At 43.8% G+C, this 21,085-nt stretch overlaps 1 protein-coding gene across 4 annotated transcripts in view; it reads right to left on the bottom strand.

Annotated features, from left to right (window-relative positions):
- Positions 1 to 21,085, bottom strand: part of MARK1 (microtubule affinity regulating kinase 1) — a 491,137-nt gene that overhangs the window by 144,043 nt on the left and 326,009 nt on the right. For all 4 annotated transcript variants that reach the window (XM_085612955.1, XM_085612957.1, XM_085612954.1 and 1 more), the window contains exon 4: positions 17,587 to 17,635. In XM_085612955.1, coding sequence (XP_085469081.1) covers positions 17,587 to 17,635 — 49 coding nt within the window. The remainder of the gene's footprint in view (positions 1 to 17,586; positions 17,636 to 21,085) is intronic.

Here is a 21,085-nt window from a genome sequence, read left to right as displayed (position 1 = left end):
CACATTAGAGGCATAAATCTCAGTACATGAATCACATTTCCTGCGCACCACATAAATCACATCAGGGCCTGGCGCCCTACAAACCTCACACAGTCCCCCTGGCCAACTGGCCTTCTCATAGGGCTCAAAGGCCCAATGTCCAAAATGTCAGGGCGGCTGCCAATGCAGCAGAATCCACATGCGCAATTGCGCTGGGGCAGAGGTGTGTTTCTCACTCCTATCTCATACCAGAAAATGCCCCAAAAGAAAAAATGGCCTAAATGTTGCAGCTGACACTAATTGCCGTGCAGCTGTGAATCCCATAAAGGCCCTGGCACCACAGTGCCCTGAGAGTGGGTTGCCACTGGGACTCTGTAACCAAATATGCAAAACGTTGCAGCTGCCCGCGCAGGTGCGGCACAGCTGGGAATAAAGTAACTGGGCCCTGGCGCGACTGTGCCCTCGGGGCACCACTGGGGCTCTCAGAATCACATACTGCCCCCATCGTTGCAGTTGCCCACTGTCTAGCGGGGCAACTGTGAAAGCATAGCCACACCGGGGAAAGCACGGGTCCCTCTGGGCCCTCAAACAACAAATATACCCTTGTTAGTGCGGCCCACAACGGCGGGACCTCTCAGGCCAAACTGGAAGGCACGGGCCCCTCTGGGCTCTCTAACACAAATATGCCCCCTCGTTAGTGCGGCCCGCTTTCTGGCGGGGCCGCTCAGCCACTGTGCCTCGATCGGCACACACAATGGAGAAGCTCCCACTCACCAGACTCTCCGTGGGGCTGGACTCCTCCGGTCTCCTCTCTGCCCTCTGGAACGGCGCCGGGATCCTCCTCACTTCGCCGGTGCTCTTGGTGTGCACGGGGCTTCCCTCAGCTGCCCGGAAGCTCCGCTTCGAATCCGGCAGCATCCACGCAGGCGGGGTGGGCTCCCGTCTGCCTTCAGCTTCTCCCTCTGTCGCCGGGGCTCCCAACCGCTCACGGGAGCCCCGCTCAGCTCCACAACTCTGGCACCTCTTCCGGCCCTACACCGCAGGCCCCGCCCAGAGCCAGGCGAGCTCTGCCTGGCTTCCGGGTCGGCGGCCTCTCTACACCGGGCCGCGGCGGCGATTTCTCTCCACAAGAAAGGGGTGGGCTCCCGATTAAATTAAAGATAATGGCGGGTGGGCATCCGCCACAACAGCACATAAGCGGGGTGGGCACCCACCCTCACCTAAAGGTAATTGCAGCATCAATGCGTGATGGGCTCCCGCCTCATCGGCATTGTGGGGGAATCCCTACGACGGGGATTCCCTCCAAATAGACGGCAGCTGAGCGCTGCACAGTCCACGCTCTCCTCCTTCTTAGGGCAAACAAAGAAATGAAGCACAGCGCTCACGAGGTGCTAGAAGCCCTGAAGTCTGTGGCAAATGAAAAGAACAGATGCAGCAAAGTCCTGAAGATTAAGGGGGCAATGCTGGGCCCAGGGAGGCAAGCCCTCATGGCGGTTCCTCCTGGGCCCCAGCAGCAGCACGCCCCAGCAAGGTCAGGAACAAGCACAGCCCAGGACAGAACAAAACATGGGGTCACAGCCCCTACATTTATACTTCTTTCTCCTTCGTTCTGCAGTGTAGGGTTTGGGGGAACCAGATGCAACTGGTTCAGGGGGGATTTGGAGCACTTTTTTCCAAGTTCCTCTTCCCCTTTGTCAGGTGGGGTCTAGGTTATCAGACACACCACAGGGGGTGGAGCCAGCATTGTACATGCTGGGCATAGTCCTATTCAGAGTCAGGGGATTACTCCTCCCACTACTCCCAACGCAGATGTCCAATTCAGACTAGTGCTGACTCACCCTGCCCCTCCAGGAGCCACACACACCTCCCAGCCCCTGTCATCCACAAGCCAGACATGCAATTCACATCAGGCAGGCAGACACATAGCACACAGAAATGCCAACTTCTAAAAGTGGCATTTCTCCTATAGTCATAATAAATCTGCGCACACCATCGCGCATCATTTATTCTTACAATTTCATACATACTAAACTCGACCACGCTGCTCCTCCCATTCCAGGAATTACCACGGACACACTGATCAGGGAATCCCCAATGCATTCCTATGGGAGGGCAGGCCAACCTTACCAAATGTATCACAGAAAGCGCAAGCACTTTACACTGGACCACAGAGCTAAAGTGCCCAGAAGCCAAAAACCACCAACACCAGGTCACAGAAAAAGGCTAGGAGAATGCAAAAGGTTTAGGGATGAACCTGCCAAAAGGGCCAAGTCCAACATGTCTTTTAATGTACTTTTTCAGGAAATGAAACATCATATTTTTGTTGAGACTAAATTCCTTTTGACATGACTCATACTTAACAATGCAGTGCCATTCCCTGGATTTTTGGACGGTCTTAGTTTTTCTTGGAGGACTGGCATTTTACTGTAATGTGCGTTTTCCTAAATAATAGGTGATCTTTGTTCTTGGAGGTTTCACACATGTTTAGGTTTCACTTGCACAGTGCTTGTGCTGGGCTTGTGAAATCTGTTGTATTCCATCCTGCCTTCACTTCTTATTGGTCCTTGTGCTTGTCACTTTACTTTTCCTCGTTTCTATTGGTTGTAGAAATTCTATTTCCTGTTCTTTCATGTGTGTTTCTCTTATCAGTTTCCCATCTGCAAAGTACTGTGTTCATCTGTCTTGGTGGAACTTCTTTTAAGAGTCTCAAGCAACCATCTCGAAAACCAAATAAAACCTAACAAGAACTACTCCATTGCTTTAAAGTTACAGTGCTGCCTGAGTGCTGTGGGCTCAACGTGCTGTTATTATCTCAGTGAAGAAATCCTCCAATGTGCCTTTTATTCCTTCTCCACGCTCCGGATGAAACATGCACTGCCTAGTGCCCCTGGGGCACAATCAGGGATGCACTTGAGTGCATTCGTCATCGTGTGCACTCCACCGCCCCCCCCCCCCCCTAGGCACAAGCAGGCATCCACTTCAGTACTTGTATTGTCGTTCAGATTCAGGCGTGCAGCTGGCCAAAAAATGTATTTCAGCAGCCTGTCACATAAGCAGACATCATAGAGCCAGACTATGTTTCTGGGTTGTTTTAAACACACTGTCCTAACATTGAGCAGAGGAGGTGAGAGCATATTATAAACTGCATTGCAGCTATACCTCGCTACATGGGTCCGTACACCTTTTCGAACCAGAAAGGAACAAGTGCTGTTGCATTTCCCACTGGAACAAACAAATCCCCCAATCACCATGACTGGCTTATTCGTACCCTATTACCCAGTTTCCCCAAGCACTTATGAAATGCTTAATGCAGAGTAAGCGGACGAAAATGGGGTCAACTATAGAAATCTAGATTAGCATATTAAAAACCGCATCATGGCTATATCTCGCGACACAGGTTCGTACATCGGCTCGGGATCGAAAGGAACAAGTGCTGTTGCATCTACCTTTGAAACAAAAAATTATTTCATCACAGTAACTGGCTTATTCCACCATCATCCTGTTTCCTCAAGCACTCATGTTCTACCTAATGCATAGAAAGCGGCTCAGAATAGGGCCCGTATTCCAGCATTGCCTGTGGATGAAAAAGACACCAAATAACAACACTTCAATCACACAACTTTTTTGCCATTCCCATCAGATGCAACATTTTGGAAAAGTCAAATATTTTCACAATTTCTATTGGACCATAAGATCCTCCAATGACAAACACAGGTTGCTTCTTCCACCAGCATCCGGTTTGCCTGTGTACTCCTGAAATGCTTCCTACAAGCGAGCTGACCAAAAGCGGGTCCATTTTTCAAAGTAATTAAATAGTAAGGCGCCAAACTGCATGTGAAATATAATGCAACACATTTTAAAAGACAAATGCTTTTATAGTTTTTCTGGATAGCCAAATTCACCGATCAAAACACAGAGTGCTTCTGCTACAAACATCCGGTTTGCCCGAGCACTTCAAAAATTCTACCTCCATCTCGAGCAGCCCAGAGTGCGGTCCGTATTTCAATTATTACAACTGGATAATAAGATTCCAATGACAGCACCCCTTCCAATCTAGAATGATTGGAGGCATCCGCCGAAGTGCTACTCTCACATATAGTTGGCATCATTATGCCAAAGCACAGTAGAAACAGCACGATTCCTTTCACTACATAAGGTTCAATAAAAGACATAACAATGAATGTCTCTAACAATTAGCAACTACTATTACCATGCCAAAACTAAGTCTGCGGCAACTTATGGGGCAGGCGTCTGGGGTACGGCACCCATTGACCCACTCCAAACCATTGAGAATAGATTTTTTACGTCCTTGGTGTCCCGCCCGCAATCGCACTCAAACTATATATTGCACACAGAATTGGGCTTATCCTACATCACAGACTTAATTAGACAAGCCCGATCCTACTGTGGCTCTCCATATGGCGCAGTGATACAGTGACTCTAACCCAAAATATAATAAGAGACTGCCTAAGACTGCAGAACTACAGCAGGATCAGATGGTTAAACTACGTAGAACTAGAGCTGACTGCTATAGGGCTGAAAGAATTATTTAAGGACCCAACTGCCTGTAGAAAGACGTCAAGGCAAAGGTTGGTGGACATATTTATTCTGAGGGCCCAACACATCCGAAGGGAGAAGAACTACAACAAAAAGTTGGTCCTCTCTTATCAATTAATTCCACCAACGTTAGAGGGAGGATACTTTTACCTAGTGGATATCTCATTACCACAACACAAATTCATATTACTGAGATTCCGCCTGACCTGATACCATTGATGAAAAGGTTTAACCACTCGGAACGAACCCTTTGCCCCTGTGATATGCATTTTCCCCAAACTGATCTTCTGATATCTCTGTGGCTTTTATCAGAAGGAATGAAAAGAATATATTTCTCCAATTTTAAAGCGGTATAATTTCAATCAATGTAGGGTTGCACTGTATTTCTTCAAATCACTGCCTGATCTTTTAGTCTGCTTTTGGGTAGCAACGTTTTTGTGGGCCTGCATGAAAAAAAGGAAGTTCCTGGGCCCGTAATTGGATATGGTGTTTTCTATTTTATCTTGCCATAACTTAATACCAGATAATTTATATTTTAGCTTATGTTTTAAGCTGGCATCCGTCTATGTATACAGGAAATTTTATAATGAATTTTTTAACTGGGTCTTTTATTGTCACCGAATGCTGATCGCTGTAGTCTTCTCCAGTTTCTTGTTGTTTTATGTACTTTTATGATCTTAATTGACAAAGATCAAATAAAGTTTCTAAAGTGAAACTACTATGTACATAGTAAAATACTTGAAAAAACTGTCTCATTCAATACCAATCAGAGCAAACTAATCTGATGAGTCATCCAATATCCCCGGATAATATCCAATCAAGAAAAAGGCCCGTAACTCTATCATGTGCATTGGATGTTAAAGTGCCCAATAAGAACGCTCTATCTAATCCAAGAATTCAGCTGTAAACCAAGATGTTGCAGTCCTTAATAGCGCACAATACACTGCCCCCTATACACTATAAACAGCCAGGTGCGTGAACAGTTATTGACAGTGTGTACGGAAAAGCACTTATAAAAATCACAGTTACCAATTACGTTTAAAAAAAAAATTAAAATTATAAACATTTTTAACATGAAAGCGCGGATTTGTGGTTACTCTTTGGATTAACTGCTCTCATTGTAGGCTGCACGCGCTTGCAGCATGCTTTCAAATCTGACCTCGTCCTATTAGCCAGCATTTCTACTGTGCTTTTTAGATGTATGGTTTTAAACTATTTTTGGATCAGTCGCCTTTGAAATAATGTTTGCGTTTTCCGCAATATTGTCGAGCCAGCATGTTGGCTGTATGCTTTTGCTTTAGCTGGAACTCTTTTTAAATTTAATTTAGACAATTCTTTTGTGTAAGTACTTTTAGTGTAAAAGAGAATGTGGTGCTACTTATGAAATGAGAAATGGGCGACCACATTGTTGTCCATGCTCTGTGACGTTACTCTTCTGTTTTACTGCTTGAATTGCATATAGAATCCCTGTATGCACACATTTTTAGCGTGCTTTTAAATATAATCTCGTCCTGTTAGCATACATTTCTACTGTGCTCATCAGCTGTATGGTTTTAGTTTTGTGCCTCCTACACCTTTGAACTACTTTTCCCCTTTATACAGTGCGTTTTTAGACACACTGTCATAGAAGAACGCAGATTTTAGAGGTGATACACATGAGTAATAAATCGTGGTCAACAAGGGAATCAACAAACACGTGAACAACACATCCCACTACAGCAAGTCCTCAACAATCATAAAGGGTATGTGTTTTTAAAGTCAACAGAGTTTCGCCACCAATACAAATGGCAGGATCATCATCAGGACACAAGGGGATACAACGAGCCCGAGAGAGAGCTGAAACAATCATGGAGAAAGGATGATCAGAGAAAAGTGATTCAGTTTAAGGTATAGGCAATACTCATGAGACCGTACTTACATTATGAAAGGTAAGTTGGTAAAGGAGGGTGTCCCTGGTGACAAGTCTCAGGAACACAGTAGGGAGGGAAAGGCCAAAATAGAAAGAAAGGGAAAGAGGAGCTGCTTAAAACCATCGAAACTAATTCACATATTGTGAAGCTTGAGAATATACTGGCTTCGCCCCATCTGGCGTACTGTAAACATACGAACATGTCAAGCAGCGTTGGTAGAGAGTATGAAGGGTGACTGTGAAGCTGGCGGCATGCTTCATAAAATTCCTGTCTGCAGTGAAAGCTGTCTTGGACTCTATCATACAGCACTATAATCCAGAATGCTGCGTAAAGCGTTTTAATCCCTATATTTATGTAGCTGATAAAGTGGTGTCTAAATTATTTAATCTCCATAAAACTAGGATGATAAACTGTGCTATATCTTTTTATAGCTATGGAAATAATGCACTTTATACCAATCTTAACCTAGCATGATTGCAATGATTTTAATTAATTGTGCAAAATAATTATCTTATCTCTGATCTAGAAATGGGTAAAGTATGCAGTAGTACGAGAGGCACTGACCTGAGCTGGAAATATGCTCATAGAGGGCTCTAATCAGCCTGCAGTTGGGGGGTGGGGGGGGGGGGGCACATGTTTGGTCTGAATCTCAAGGTTGAGTGCCTGAACCCTTCACTGGGCTCGAATCAGTTCAAAAATGGAGATGCGCTGGTATCGCGGACTGTCAGTATTGAGTCCTGTCAGGACAATTAGTTCTCCAAGGGGAGTGTGAGAAGGCAGCATGCTGGTTAATGTAGACAACAGAAAGAGGAGACGACCCAAAAACAGAAAATGAAGAAACTGAAAACATACTAGGCCAAGGGACAGAAAAGGGAGACGTAGTGGGCACCGTTTTGGAATGGTTTAAATGACAGTGACAAACCTCAAAATAAAATAGCAGAAGTACACTTATACCTAACTGCACGGGACAGTACAATCAAAAATGTGAAACAATGCAATAAAATCATATGTACATTGTGGAAAGAATCAAAAAGGCATGGGCAACGAGATTTAGGAGTCCATATAGTTTCTGTATGAGGAGAGTTCATCTTAAGCCAAGGATATCCAATCTTCGTCACAATTAAGACCTGTGCATTCAGTGTCCAAACGAAGAATCCAACGAAATTCCTCCTTGTTTAATAAGGATTTGATGTCTCCTCCTCTTTCAGGGATCGAAACGGTGTTGATCACTTGTCACTGTGAGTGATCCTCACAATGAGCAAACTCCCCCAAAACATTACACTAGAGGAGCAGTGAGGATCTTGCATCTAAGGCGACTCCTATGCTGGCATATGTGAACCATTATTTTTTGTGTGGTTTGGCCAATGTTAAGTAGGCTACAGGGACATGGATGGCAAATATTACATTGGCAGTGCTGAAATTTGAAAAAAAAATGTTCAAAGTAGGAGAGAAAGTAGTGACGCAGACAAGTCTGTTGGATTCCTATATATGTGGGGTTAGTGGAGTTTCACACGGGCAGTACCATACTCTCTTAGCAAAGCATCTAATCAAGTGTTTGGGAACGCCAGGTTCAAGTAACTTGTGGGTAAGGATCCCTACCGCCCTGAAGAAATCACTTTTGTATTTGCAATTACAGTTTTGGTGTAACCATGTCTGAAATATTAGCAGTGTCTGAGAGTCATCATCCCAAATCATGAAGATGTCATCTACATATCTCTTCCAGAGAGCAATATGTGCCTGGAAATGATTAGTGTTGGAGAGAATGACTCTCTGTTCCAGGTCATCCATGTACAAAACTGCAAAATTTGGTACAAAAACTTTCCCCATGGTCCCCTTTTTCTGTAAATAGAAATAGTTGTCAAATTTAAAGAAATTGCGTGTGTGTGGCAGTTCCAGTAATGATATAATGATTGATGTTAGAACTTGGTGTGGTCTGGGTCTGTGGCGAAGGATGCAGTGTATGACATTGAAGCCCTAATTGAGGTATGTTCGTATAGAGGGATACTATGTCCAGAATAACCAATAAGGATCCTGGCGGGAGAGATGAAAGTCCTTAATGAGATTTATAAAATCCATGCTAGCACGTACATAACATTCTGTGAGGGGCGCAAAGGGCTTGATAAAGAAGTCAATATATTGACCAATTGGCTCCAGGATGGAGCCACATTCTAAAATAATAAGTCTGCTGGGGGCTAACAAGATTTTTGTGAACTTTAGGAAGAGTATAAATAACGTGGATGCAATGGTTGCGTACACTGAGGTATGATCAATCATTTTTGCTGAGAAAACCCATCTCTTGAGGGTTTGTAAGTCTGAGTATTTCACTTTGTATCTCACTTGTTGGATCCTTAATAAGTTTTGCATAATGGTCAGCGTTATTCAGTTGGCGTAGGATCTCCAGTTTGTATGAGTATGTCCTGTGGGAGAATGCCTCAAACTTTGTCTGCAGGTTTGAAAATAATGGTATTATCCGTTTTGAGTGTGTGGGGGGCTTTATGTTCTTGTAATGAGATGTTATATGGGGTTAAGGTCTTTTTGTTTGTAATACCTCGATGTCTCCGAGTACTAGTTTTTCAAAAGTGAGAATCTCCACAGGCAGGCTTGCTGTGGGCGGAGAAAATCTGGAGGCAAGTCGTAAGCCTGTTACATCAGAAATAGAACAGGAGTTGGCACCTCCAAAAAATGCTTTCAGGCGGATTGTTCTAAAATAAATCTCAAAACTTCTGTGACGTTCTAAAGAATCAGTGCGTTTTGTAGGGACAAAGACACCAGGTGATTTCTGTATTTCTGTACTTGACAGTGGTGAGATACTAAGTAAAAAATAGGTATTGTTTCCATACGGTCTACTCTAGAGAGGGGCCCCACTGATAGTATTTGTGAGAAGTTGGCCTGGCATATGCTGTTCCTAGTTATAGGGACACCTTGCACCAGTCCAATTCGACTCCTATTGATGATAGGTTTAAGACAACCTTTAAAGAAAGCTATCCTAGTGGTAGCTGTGGAGAGCAGCCTTCAGGCTAAGTCTTGAAGGAGTGTTAAGCTTATTGTTTTACCATAATAACCTCTTGAATAACCAAATGAAAGAGTAGCCCACACAGGTATATATATAAAATATATGTATTTATTCTAGACAGAATCCCACAGTCACTTTATGTGGCTAGTGGCAAAGTTACACTTCAAACAAGCATTTATAAACACAATAAATAGCACAGAAATCAATGGGCCCCAGGGGGGGACCAAACCATATACTAAAATAGTGGTATAAGAACCACGACAATTCTACAGGCAATGCCTAGGGCATTCAGGATCGCTGGCCCCTTCAGAATCCACCCACAGTTAAGAGGAAGGGGACCCACGGGAGGCGTGTGCAGTGCGAGAAGTTGCTATCGGGATCGCAATGTTAGCCTATGGAGAATGTCGCGGTTAAATAATTAAGGTTTAAGGACACTTCTAACAACAGTACAAAGTTAAGGCTTGAGACTTAAGGCTTTGGAGAGCCCACCACCACGGAAGTACCGAAGTACCACTGTTACCTGCCCCAGGGAAGCCGGGTGCATAGGTCGATTCTGGTGTCGGGTCGCGGGCTGATTTTCTATGGAAAAGTAGTCCAAACTGCTGCTAGCTGAAAGCGTCGTTGAAGTCGTGAAGATTAAAGTTGAAGAGAAGATAAAGGTGAACCTGAAAGCAGAGGGGACAGAGTCTGGGTCACAGCACAGTGACCAGGGAGCTCACAGGAAGGAACTCGTGGATGTCGGGTGCTTCAGGTGTGGAAGGTACAGCTGGGCTGTGCAGTCACGGGCTCCGGGAGGCTTCAAGGAAGGCCAGCTTCTGGAGGGCGACTGTCCCACGTCGGCTGAGGGTCGCTGCGGTGTTAGTGTCCCGATTGGATCCACTAAGCATTGCAACCGCAACCCACGCAAGATGAACAAAGCAGCTGCTGGTGCAGACCCACGAGGTCTGAGGGTGCTCTCCTTTGCAGGGAGCGTAGAGCAGGCCTGGAGCAACCAGGTGAACTCTTGGAAAAGAAGATTGTCCTCCGTCAGGGCCCACAAGTCGAGAGACAAGGGACCGCGGAAGGCAGCAAAATGGAGTGCGTAAAAGGGCTCCCACGGGCCACCGGAGCGGGCCAGGGAGCTGAGAGTCGGCACAAATGCTGCTGGATGGTTGGCTCAGAAATGGGCCAAAGCACAACTTCCCCACTGGTCGGGGTCGTGTGCTGGACAAGAGGTGGCCGGTGTCTCGGGGTATGCGGGGATCTCGACACCCACGTGGTCCAGGGTGCTCAGACTTGCTGGGCACACTCACAGGACGCTGGGATGCACTGGAGACCCACCTCGAGGTTGCTGGAAGGCGTCGAAGGTCGTGAGAGCAACGAAGTTCCAACCGGGTATCTTGTAGTCTTTTAGGTGCCTGCCAAGCAGGGGGATAACTCCTTTATCCCAAGGGAGATTTCTTCAGTCAGCTGGGCAGCAGCTCGTCGAAGGTCAGTTCTGTGAAGTCCTGTACGAATCCAAGGCTCTAGGGCAAAGTTATTCCCATATATCCCCAAGATTAGGGGATGGTCCAAAATAGAGCCTACCAATCAGAGTAGAGGCGGGAAAGGGTGGCTACACCCACTCCCCTTTGTGTGTTTCCCACCTGGGCGAGGGGCAGGATGCCCCTGAACCGGTTCCAGGCGGTGTATGCAGAATTGGGGCTCTGCAGCTGCCTACGTGCAACTCTGAAAGGACATTTGGTGCACCCACCCTGTTCCAATCCACATATCCTGTCTGGGGAGGTGCTGGCACCTCCCTGCCACAGGAGCCCTATTGTCCAGATGGCGAGGCTGGGGTTTTCCCCAGCAACAGCCAGCCAGAGTCGTGTAGGTGGCGGACAGTAGCCATTTTGTGGTACATGTGCACTTTTAAATTGGTGTCTAAATTCTACCGCTTTTCCCATATCACCCTCCTAGCAAGGGGGAATCGTGCCCCCATGCCCATGGCTGGACTGGGGGTATGATTCCTTCATGTTTGACACCAAACACGATATGGTTCTGTGTAGCCATTCCCAAGTTACAGCGATGACGCAGTAACTTATAATGCGGTTAAGAGTATATGGTATGGCTACACTACAAACAACCCAGTAACGATTTTACGAAGGTTGCAGAGAGGTCCTACTCACGTAGGGGTCCCCCCTCACACATACCTCAGCACCCAGCCCTGTAGGATTACCAGGGCCTGCCATAGGGGTGACCTATGAGAGTATATGTGTTGTAATGGTATGGGACATAGGGTACCTACATCCCTGTAAGGGGTGCTAGCACCACCTTACCCAGGCTACAGTAGTGGCCTGGTGGTGTCAGTTTGGGTGGCTGTCCCAGGGTGGCACAATAAGTGCTCCAGCCCTGGTAGGCCTACTGGGGGACCCATGCCCTGGGTACCTAGGGTACCATCTACAAGGGACTGGTAGGGCATGCCCAGCATCCAATTATGTTTGTACCTAGAGTACTCACAACAGTTTTAGGGAGAAAGCAGATAGGCTGGGGTCCTGGATAGCAGGATCCCAGCCAGACTAGTCAAAAACCACTTAAATACCAGGCAAAAAGTTGGGGGCAACCATTAGTCAGATTCCACTCTCCTACAGTATTTCTGATGGGTGCTTTGATCCCTTAGGGTATTGATGACCCACCTCTGGGATTTGCCTCTGCCTCCGCATGGTGAGTGTAGAAAAGGATTATCTCTAGAGCTTGGAGAGGAACTTGTACCGTCTCCAGGATCAGAGCCATCTCCAAATCTTCCAAAGTGTCTGAAAAAGTCACACATTTTTGTTGTTTATCGAAACAGCCCTACAGGCAACCAGAGTGGGGGGTGTGTGTATGTGCGATTGGTGTAATATTCACCCAACAACTAGGGATAGGTACGTTAGATTTTAGAATTGTGAATGTCTTCTCTTACTGTATTTTGATTTGTTTCCTCCTGTTCAATGTGATTAAATCCCGGTATGGTCTTCTTAATTTTTTCTAAGACTGCCTTTGCTTCTTTAATTACATCTGACTCTGAAATTTGTTGTTACAAGTTACAAGTCACCAATTTCTTCTTGTAGTTTCTTACAGTGTTCAATTGTAGTGAATATTACCAGCACCAGTGTCGGGAACAGGTAGTGCCTATAAAACTAATTCCCTGTCTGTATTTTTTCAGTAAATACTCCTGGAACATTCCTGACCTGCAGCCCTTTTGGAATAGTGCCTGATTTTAAATATTCAGTTCTCATTTTTAGGTCTTGCGTAGCGACGCAGCGCATGCGCTGCTCGCCTTGGCGAGATCTATTGTCGTCGACTTGGCTGCCGAATGGGGACAAGAGATGTGCACGCTCATGGCGTCTCTTTCAGACAGCCGATGTGCACGCTCATGACGTCTCTTCCAGCTAGCGCCCGGACAGCCCATGTGCACGCTCACGGTGTCTCTTTCAGCTTGCGCCTGGACAGCAGAGGTGTACGCTCACTGCGTCTATTTCAGCACGCACGACCCCAGAGACTGCTGGCATGCAGAGGTATTTTTTTTTTGTCTTTTAATTCTTTATTAGCCAATTTAGAATATTATTGGCATTCTGGTACTGCCTTGCCGTGTTCTGTTGCAGTTTAACGTGGAACACACACAGCATGTCTTCTTGGAAGCGCAACGGTCTTTGTTGTGAGCCATTGTTTTCGCACGTGGGCCGTCGTCCCTCGTGGAAGCCTTTCACGACTGAGCCGTTCCCTCAGTCGGTGGAAGAGTCATTGCTCCCAGTGTTGTTTATTTTACAGATATTACTCAAATATGCGTGAAAGATATTATCATTGTTATGCTTATGGCAGTCCAGGATTGCAAAGAGAGTGAGGGGATACGGGGAAGGGGCTGTGCGCACACACACGTAGACGAAATTCCCGCCTTGTGCTAGGTTTTCTGACTCTTCAAGTAGAAAAAAAACCTGGATTTGAATTTAGGCTTCCAAACAGAAACGCGTTGGGTGGTAGTTAGTAGTCAGTTCCCACGAGCGCCTCGACTCCCAGTATTAAGAGCTATGTGCTATAATCTATTGTTGTTGATGTACATCTTCCTCATTACTGTCCTGTCCCTTGCTGCTCAGCCATGAGTGATGTCACTTGGAATGTTGGTGTGTGGGACTGGAGGAGTGGCAGTTGGAAGAGATGGGCTGAGCAGCAGGGAGGCTGCTCCTGGTGGGGCTCATATAGGGACTTAGCAGGTGGTTGACTGGGCAGGTGGTGATTGGGCGCACGCACAGCGCCGGGGACCCCGGGGCTCTTCCTAGAGTCACAGTGAGTCGGGTGGATCACGTTCAGACAACGCTAGGCTCTGATTATCCTCTGAAACCCCGCGTGCGTGCCTATGCTGCTGCTCAGAAATGACCTTGGAGAAGCGAGGCAGGTAGCTTTGCAAAGAGGATGCACGGGCATGCGTAGTAACCGCATGCCTAGGGCTGACACACGCAGCCTGGGAGTAAAGTTTGGAACTTCCTCTCCCTCTGTCGCGGGTTTCCTAAGGCTCACGTGCCTTCGTACTCCCAGTGTTAGCATTGAAGGAAGACAGCCTGACTGCCAGTCTACTAATACAACTTAGCCGAGTAACCAGCAGCACTCCGTCAGAGGCAGCCTTCCCGGAATGTTAATAGAGGATGTGGCACTACCGCCAGACCTGCTGACTTTGATGCTGGGGGACCGGGTACGACTCTCGGCGACGGCTCAAGCATTCTGTGATTCTGGATAAATCACTTAATCTCCCCGTGCCTACCACAGAACAACCATAATAAATACGAACCTCACCACAGAATCACCAATAACCATAGACATAAGAAAACTCAGTCCACATCCGACATTGCCTACACGTAGGCACAGTACTGGCACTGGAAACATCAGTGAACCTCCTCTCCCCACCTGACCTCAGAATGAACAAGCATTGCAAAGCAATAGGTCTTGCGTTTGTCAGAGTTTGAGCTATTGGCATTTTAAATGACAATGGCTTTAATTTTTGTGTTGGTTCAGAAAACAGATAAATAAAAGGCATTGCCATGTACAATGCCAATAGCTTAAACTCTTGCAAATGTGAGATCTATTGCATTGCAAATGCTTGTTATCATCAGTTGCATAGGTACATACTTCTTCCGACAATTTTCAAGTTGGACGACTGGTGGTGGGGTTTCTGGAGTCATCAGATTTATCTGTAAAGAGCGAGGGTTCCTGTAGGATATTTTCTACATAGTCATCCGAGTATACTTGTGTAAAATCTGACATAGTTAGCAAGCCTTGTACTGTGTGGTGCAGAAGTTTGCCGATACATGGTAAAAATATGAAAAATTTGAGAACCGCTAGTGTTTGAGGAAATGACAAATAAAAGAGAGTAAACAAAACCCTTGCAATCATTTGATTGCACAAAGGTAATAATAGTTCAACAAGGGAGACCCAAGGATCACTGGGGGTCTGGAGTAATAACTATTACGAAAAAACACACAGGTCCCATTAACCAGCATGCTATCCTCTCACACTACTTTTGGAGAAGTTATTGTCCCGAAAGTACTGCATGCTACCTGTCAGCGCGCTACCAGCGCATTCCCAGTTTTGGGATAATTATTGCCCAGACCCTGACCACATTCCTGCCTTTCACTGAAGGCTGATTGGAGCCCCCTATGGGTATCCAGCATATTTCCAGCTCAGGTCAGTGCCTCTCCTACTGGCGCACACTTGCTCCTTCACCAGGATTACTAATTTCAAGGATTTTAAGCAGCCCCTCCTTCCGTTTATTTCTATGTAGGCCATCCCCGCCCACCCTGTTCCTAAGGCTTGTCACCAGCAGGAACACCCTCATTCAGCAACTGCATTACCTTTCATAATGTAAGTACGGTCTCATGAGTATTGCATATGCCTTGTACTGGCTCACTTTTCTTTGTCTTAGCCCCAGTCTGATCACCCTCTCTCTATCACCGTTTCAGCTCTCTCTTGGGATTGTTGTATCCCCCTGAGTTCCAATGATGATGATGATCCCACCAATTTTACTGGGATCGAAACACCATTGACTTTAAAAAAAATGGACCCTATATGATTGCTGTAAAGGGCCGTTTGTTGATAAATTTGCTGATCATGATTTATCACTGAGTGTATCTCTTCTAATAAGAGCACCAAGCATGTTTATTTTGTACCAATATGTACTGTGCCACTATGGTTCTTGAAATTGTTTCTCATAAACTCCTTTGAATAAATTGTATTCACCATTTAGTTATTTGCATCTAAAGTATTGCTACTAAGCACCAGTGTGTTTTTTATCAAGGCAGTGTTCACCGAAATAAATTCTTCAATGTGTCCTGCACATCACATGCCAGATCAAGAGTATGTTTCTAATATGTGCCAGAAAAGCCTAATTGTGTATTGTTATTTGCAGTACCTTAAAAGTGTAGGTACTGCCAGGAACAGAACACCTGTGCGTCTTTAATTTGAAAGAGAGCGTAGCAGCACTTCTCAGCAGAGGAACAATACTTTTAATGGAAGTACTGGCACTCCTCAACAGCAAAGAGGTATTCGGGGATACTGTTTATGTGGACTTTAACTTTCAAGGGCTGACTATTGGTATACGCATAGCGTATAAGTCTGACAGCTACAAGGTCTGTTACCGCTATCTGACACCAGCTTAATATCCTAATGATTTGAGGTGTACATCGCCGACTGTTACCGCTATCTGACGTCAGTCTAATATCCTAATGATTTGAGGTATACATCGCAGACTGGAATTGATTTGGGGCTTTTTTATGTGTGTTAACATCAGTGTATGTGCTATATGTGCTGAAAATAAGTGCATTACTTTAGGGGTTCAAATTATTTTCACATTTTAATGTTTTCTTAAAGATTGTGAGGGAAAAATGCAAGAAATATTGTACGGCCCCTGTTCAGAATAACTTTGAATTAATTATTCCCCATTTCCCACTATTCCAAGTCTGCATGATGTCACAGAATACTGAATAAGCTACATTTTCAGAAACAGCATCACACAAAAACAGTCGAAATCAGTTTCTGTCAGTGCCCCAAAATGCTTTAAGATAACAATGAGTAAACAGAGCCAGGGGTAAAGGGAGGCAGGGAGAGGGGTTGAGATCGAGAAATTGATGAGTCGGAGGTCAAATAGAGAAAAGAGAAAGTTCACCTTTTCAGGTCACCCTTGGAAGGCTGGGGGCTATAGGCTATTGCCCACTTTGCCTATGCCTTAAAATGCATATGCGTAGAGCAGCATCCACCTGCTTCTCTTTCTAAATTCAACTAAGTCTACAAGAAAACTCGGCTTACGGCCCAACAATAAAGTATGCCCTCTTCGCACATAGGCTGGAACTGAGAGATTTATTGCGTTCAGGTGTGCAAGCAGGGTGGAAGCATTAATACAGTGCTTTCTGGAACTCTCAGATAAACCTGAAACTATATGGTCTTTTTATGCTCTCTAAGCATGTTATGTAGGTTCTATTTATATGCTAAGCCCACTTTTCCTTTTGTATCTTGTGTTTCTAGCTACAAAAGACATGCACTTGAATCACAAAGATTTTTCTGTGAGTAGGTGTGATTAATTCTTGAATTTCCAGATGTATGCTACACCCACTCGAGGAAAAACTCCCAGTGGACTGGACCATCGTCTTTTAAACATTTGGATATCCAATCTGCAAATAATCTTCTTTGTAACAAGAGTCCTTGAAACTGTAAATTACAGATCATATTTAAATCAACTGCACACAGCGAAAGCTTTTTTATAGATAATATTGTTTGCCCTTCTCAAGCTACAGATTCTCGTCTTACTTGTATTTTTTTCAGAAGATCTAATAAATGACTGAACATAAGAAAGAAGAAGACGAAGAGGAAAGTTGGCATACATTAAGACCAGGATATGCACATCACTGAGAAAGGTTTGCAGTTGGTCATTATTTAAAGAGCACTTAGCAAGCATAAGGTTCACACCAAGCCATGACATAATGACATTATTGACCACTTTTTGATGGTGGAAAGGCCTTTACATCAATACCCGAAGCAGTATGTTACAGTGCCTTGAGAGAGCAGGTCTCATCGAGTTAGTCTCCCACATCAAATTGCAATAAGAATTAAAGATAACGTTTACACACAAAAAAACAGAGTACCTACCAATGTTGGGATGATTTAAAATCTTCATTATTCGTACTTCTCGAAATAACTGAAATGTAAACAAAAACCTTGATTTAATGTCACATTTTACACTCCGCAAACATATTACAGTTTACATAAGCACTAATCAAAAAAAGAAATATGCTAATAATGAAAAAACGATAACCAAAGTCATATTACACATAAAAACTGTTTACAATTGTTATTAGCTAGGACACAGTCTCAATAATCCACGAAGGTTCTTAAACCTTCAAATTGCTTTGCCCGTGATTTTCTTATTTTGAACTTTTGTAGTAATTGTTTTTATAGATTAAATGTTTTTCATTTAAAAAGTCCTAAAGACACAGCTGTATACAAAAGAGAATGCCCAGACACTATTTAGTGGTTACAAAATGATATACAGGGATTGCAGACATAGGTGATCTTGTGCAAAGAAAGGGAACATAATACTAAAAATAGGTTTTGTGTAGCTATCCAATAGCCTTTTTTTTTTTTAGGAATTCCTAGATATCAGGAAAGACCTAAAAACATGCATGACCTGTACAGTTGTCATACACTGATTGCTGTTGTACATACTTATATAGATCAACTATGCAGAAGAATCCAAAAGGAAGCCTCTTCAAGTGGTAGTGCTCAAGGCCTGCCTGAAACCTGAAGTATTTTCAATAATCTGGTCTGATAGTGATGTAGGTGAAAACAGATGGGTTTTTTTTAAAGATGTAACCTACCGTTTATTTTATTAGCTATTTTTGCAGTTTTGTATAGGGCCAAAAGGGACTATATATCTCAGACCTCTTAATATAAAAGAACAAACCATAACACATATACTTTGGAAAAGAAAAAAGGGGAAGAAAATGTGATTGTACATAGATAACATTAACTTTTTTCTTTTCTTTCTATCCTCATATTCATCAGTAAACAGGAAGGAATTGTTTAGCCTTCTACCTATCAGCACTGATTTTATTACATATACATCAGCCAATAGACATGTGTGGCTGTGTTTAGAAACAACATTCATAGATAACAATTTCTGATTGATAGTGAACTTAAGGCTAGTCATTTCATTACTTCTACTTGATCTTGCTGGATAAAGAAAAGGTAAGGGGGAAGAAAGGACTAGGAGAAACATTCAGTCTGGACAAACCTTCAGGGAACAACTTTTACAACACAATTCCCACTACCTTACCTAGGAAACCCACTCGAAAAATATATGCTGCAACCACTTTTGGCATAAATGGAGTAAGTAAAAAGAGCAGCCGAGTAAATGGGTATTTGGGGTGGAGCCTTCTATGAGCATGGAGACGCAGAGGGCAATACAGTGAAAAGATGTTAAAAAGCTGCATGCAATGTTTTTTTTTATCACAGTCTGTTGACCTTGACAAAGATTTCATTGACAACACTATGGTGACAGAAAAGGATGGCTTTTTTCAAGAATCAAGCTTTTGGGTACATCAAGAGGATGTTTCCTTCAGAGTCAGGAGAAAAGGCTATGAATTTAGGATTGACCACTGCAACTGGGAACATCTCATGGTAAGTTTCAATTACTCTTTGGTCTGCAGACTAGGAGCTAAATCACAAAGACGTCATACATATATGTAGGCATATGGCTACAGGTTGCAGAGGATTTTAGACGTCTGATCTTATACACATAAGCCTCCGGTTTATGCCAGGCCAGTCGGTTTTTCTGGGAATCATTCTGCATTTCCCAGCATTAGTCTGCAGGTGTATGGATTGCTCAGCACATAGCAGTTTTCCATGCTTATGTTTCCCTTTCTTAACACCGAAAAAAGTTGAAGTCCTTCGCTCATTGACTTCTTCTGAGTCTTTCATGAACATGTTTAGAAGTTTGGGAAAGACATACCAAATGTATGTGAAATATACTCAAGTTCAGATCAGATGTTATTCATATTTGTACTATCACTTTCACTATGAAACATGATTTTGAAAAATTGGAGTTTTTGGATGTGGAACTATTTGTTGAAGGTGAAACCATTAACAGTAGACTATTCAGGAAGAATACAGCTACGAACTCGATCCTAAGAGCAGAAAGTGCTCATGCTGGCTCAGTAATCTGGGGAATTCCTTATGGGAAAATAGTTAGAATTCGTAGGAATTGTAGCACTGAAGTAGACTTTACTAAGGAGTTGGATAATCTTCAGAAATGTTTAACAAACAGGGGATATCAGCAAAAGAATTTGATTAAGGCTAGGCAGAGAATTTTGAGGGTGGATAGAATTAATACTTTGAAACAAAAAGAGAAAACTCAGACTACTGAGCGAATTGCATTTGTGACCACGTATTGTTCCCAACAAAATCACATTTATAAGGCTCTAGGAAAGAATTGGGGTCTTTTGAAAGGAGTGACAGGTTTGATGAACGTAATTGGAGACAAACCTGGGATTGTGTTTAAACGCGGTCCTACTGTTAAGGAAATGGTGACCAGAAACTGTATAGAACCAATTGCAGGTGTGGATAGGATGTGGTTACCACCACCTCCGAATGGTTTCTACACGTGTGGTACCTGTAATGTATGTAATATGGGTATCAACAAGATTAAGGAGTTTTCATATAACACAAACAAAAAATACCCCATCAGGGAATTTATAAATTGCAACAGTACTGGGGTCATTTATGTTATAGTGTGCACATGTCAAAAAGTCTATATAGGCAGCACTAAACGTAATTTGAAATTGCGAATACAAGAACACAAACGGTCCATCAATAATGAGGACATCAGATCACCACTTTTTCAGCACATTAAGGAAGTACATCCTATGAGGAGAGATGTAAGATTTCATGGGATACAGAAAATAGAACTAGGACGTAGAGGAGGAAACTGGGAATTAAAGATTAGACAGGAGGAGGCACGTTGGATTAGTAGATGTAGAACAGTGGAGCTAGGTTTGAACAGTGACTCTGAGCTCCACTATTTCTTGGAATAAAATGAAATTATTGGAAGAATATGAAATTATTGGTATCCTCTGCAGTGTTGTCTGGTGTGTTGTAAATGGAGATGGGATTAGATTGGATTATCGAGTGGAATTTCCAATAGGATTTGTAATAAATGGATGGCGTTATTGGTGTTTGAGGGTGGTTGTTATAAGTGATTCGGAAGGTGTCAAGGTAGGGAACTGTCCCTGTGAATATACCACCTATCGTTGAGGCAGTAACATTTATTTGAACTGGTCTCTAATTTGTATAGTTCAAGTATAAGGTAAAGAATAAGATCATCCCTACACGATTTGGGTAGAGTTATTAGCATTTCGCATTGATTACACCACAAATTAGGTTGATTAAGGATTGGCCTTTTTTTCGTCGGTAAATGACGGTCGGGGGATGTAATAATTATCGGACTACGCTTGTTACATCACACAGAGTAAAAAGGCAATCACATTGGTGGAGTAACTAACGAATAGGAATAGCCGTTCCCTTATTTCCGTTCTTTACGGATGTTAGGAGAAACTTAGCGGACCAGATAGGGAGCTGCTTGAGCCCTTAT

The sequence above is a fragment of the Triturus cristatus genome, chromosome 6 (assembly GCF_964204655.1).
Source record: "Triturus cristatus chromosome 6, aTriCri1.1, whole genome shotgun sequence".
In the NCBI taxonomy this organism is placed as follows: domain Eukaryota; kingdom Metazoa; phylum Chordata; class Amphibia; order Caudata; family Salamandridae; genus Triturus; species Triturus cristatus.
The sequence above is the reverse complement of the archived record's forward strand: the minus strand, read 5'-3'. Positions and strand labels throughout refer to the sequence as shown.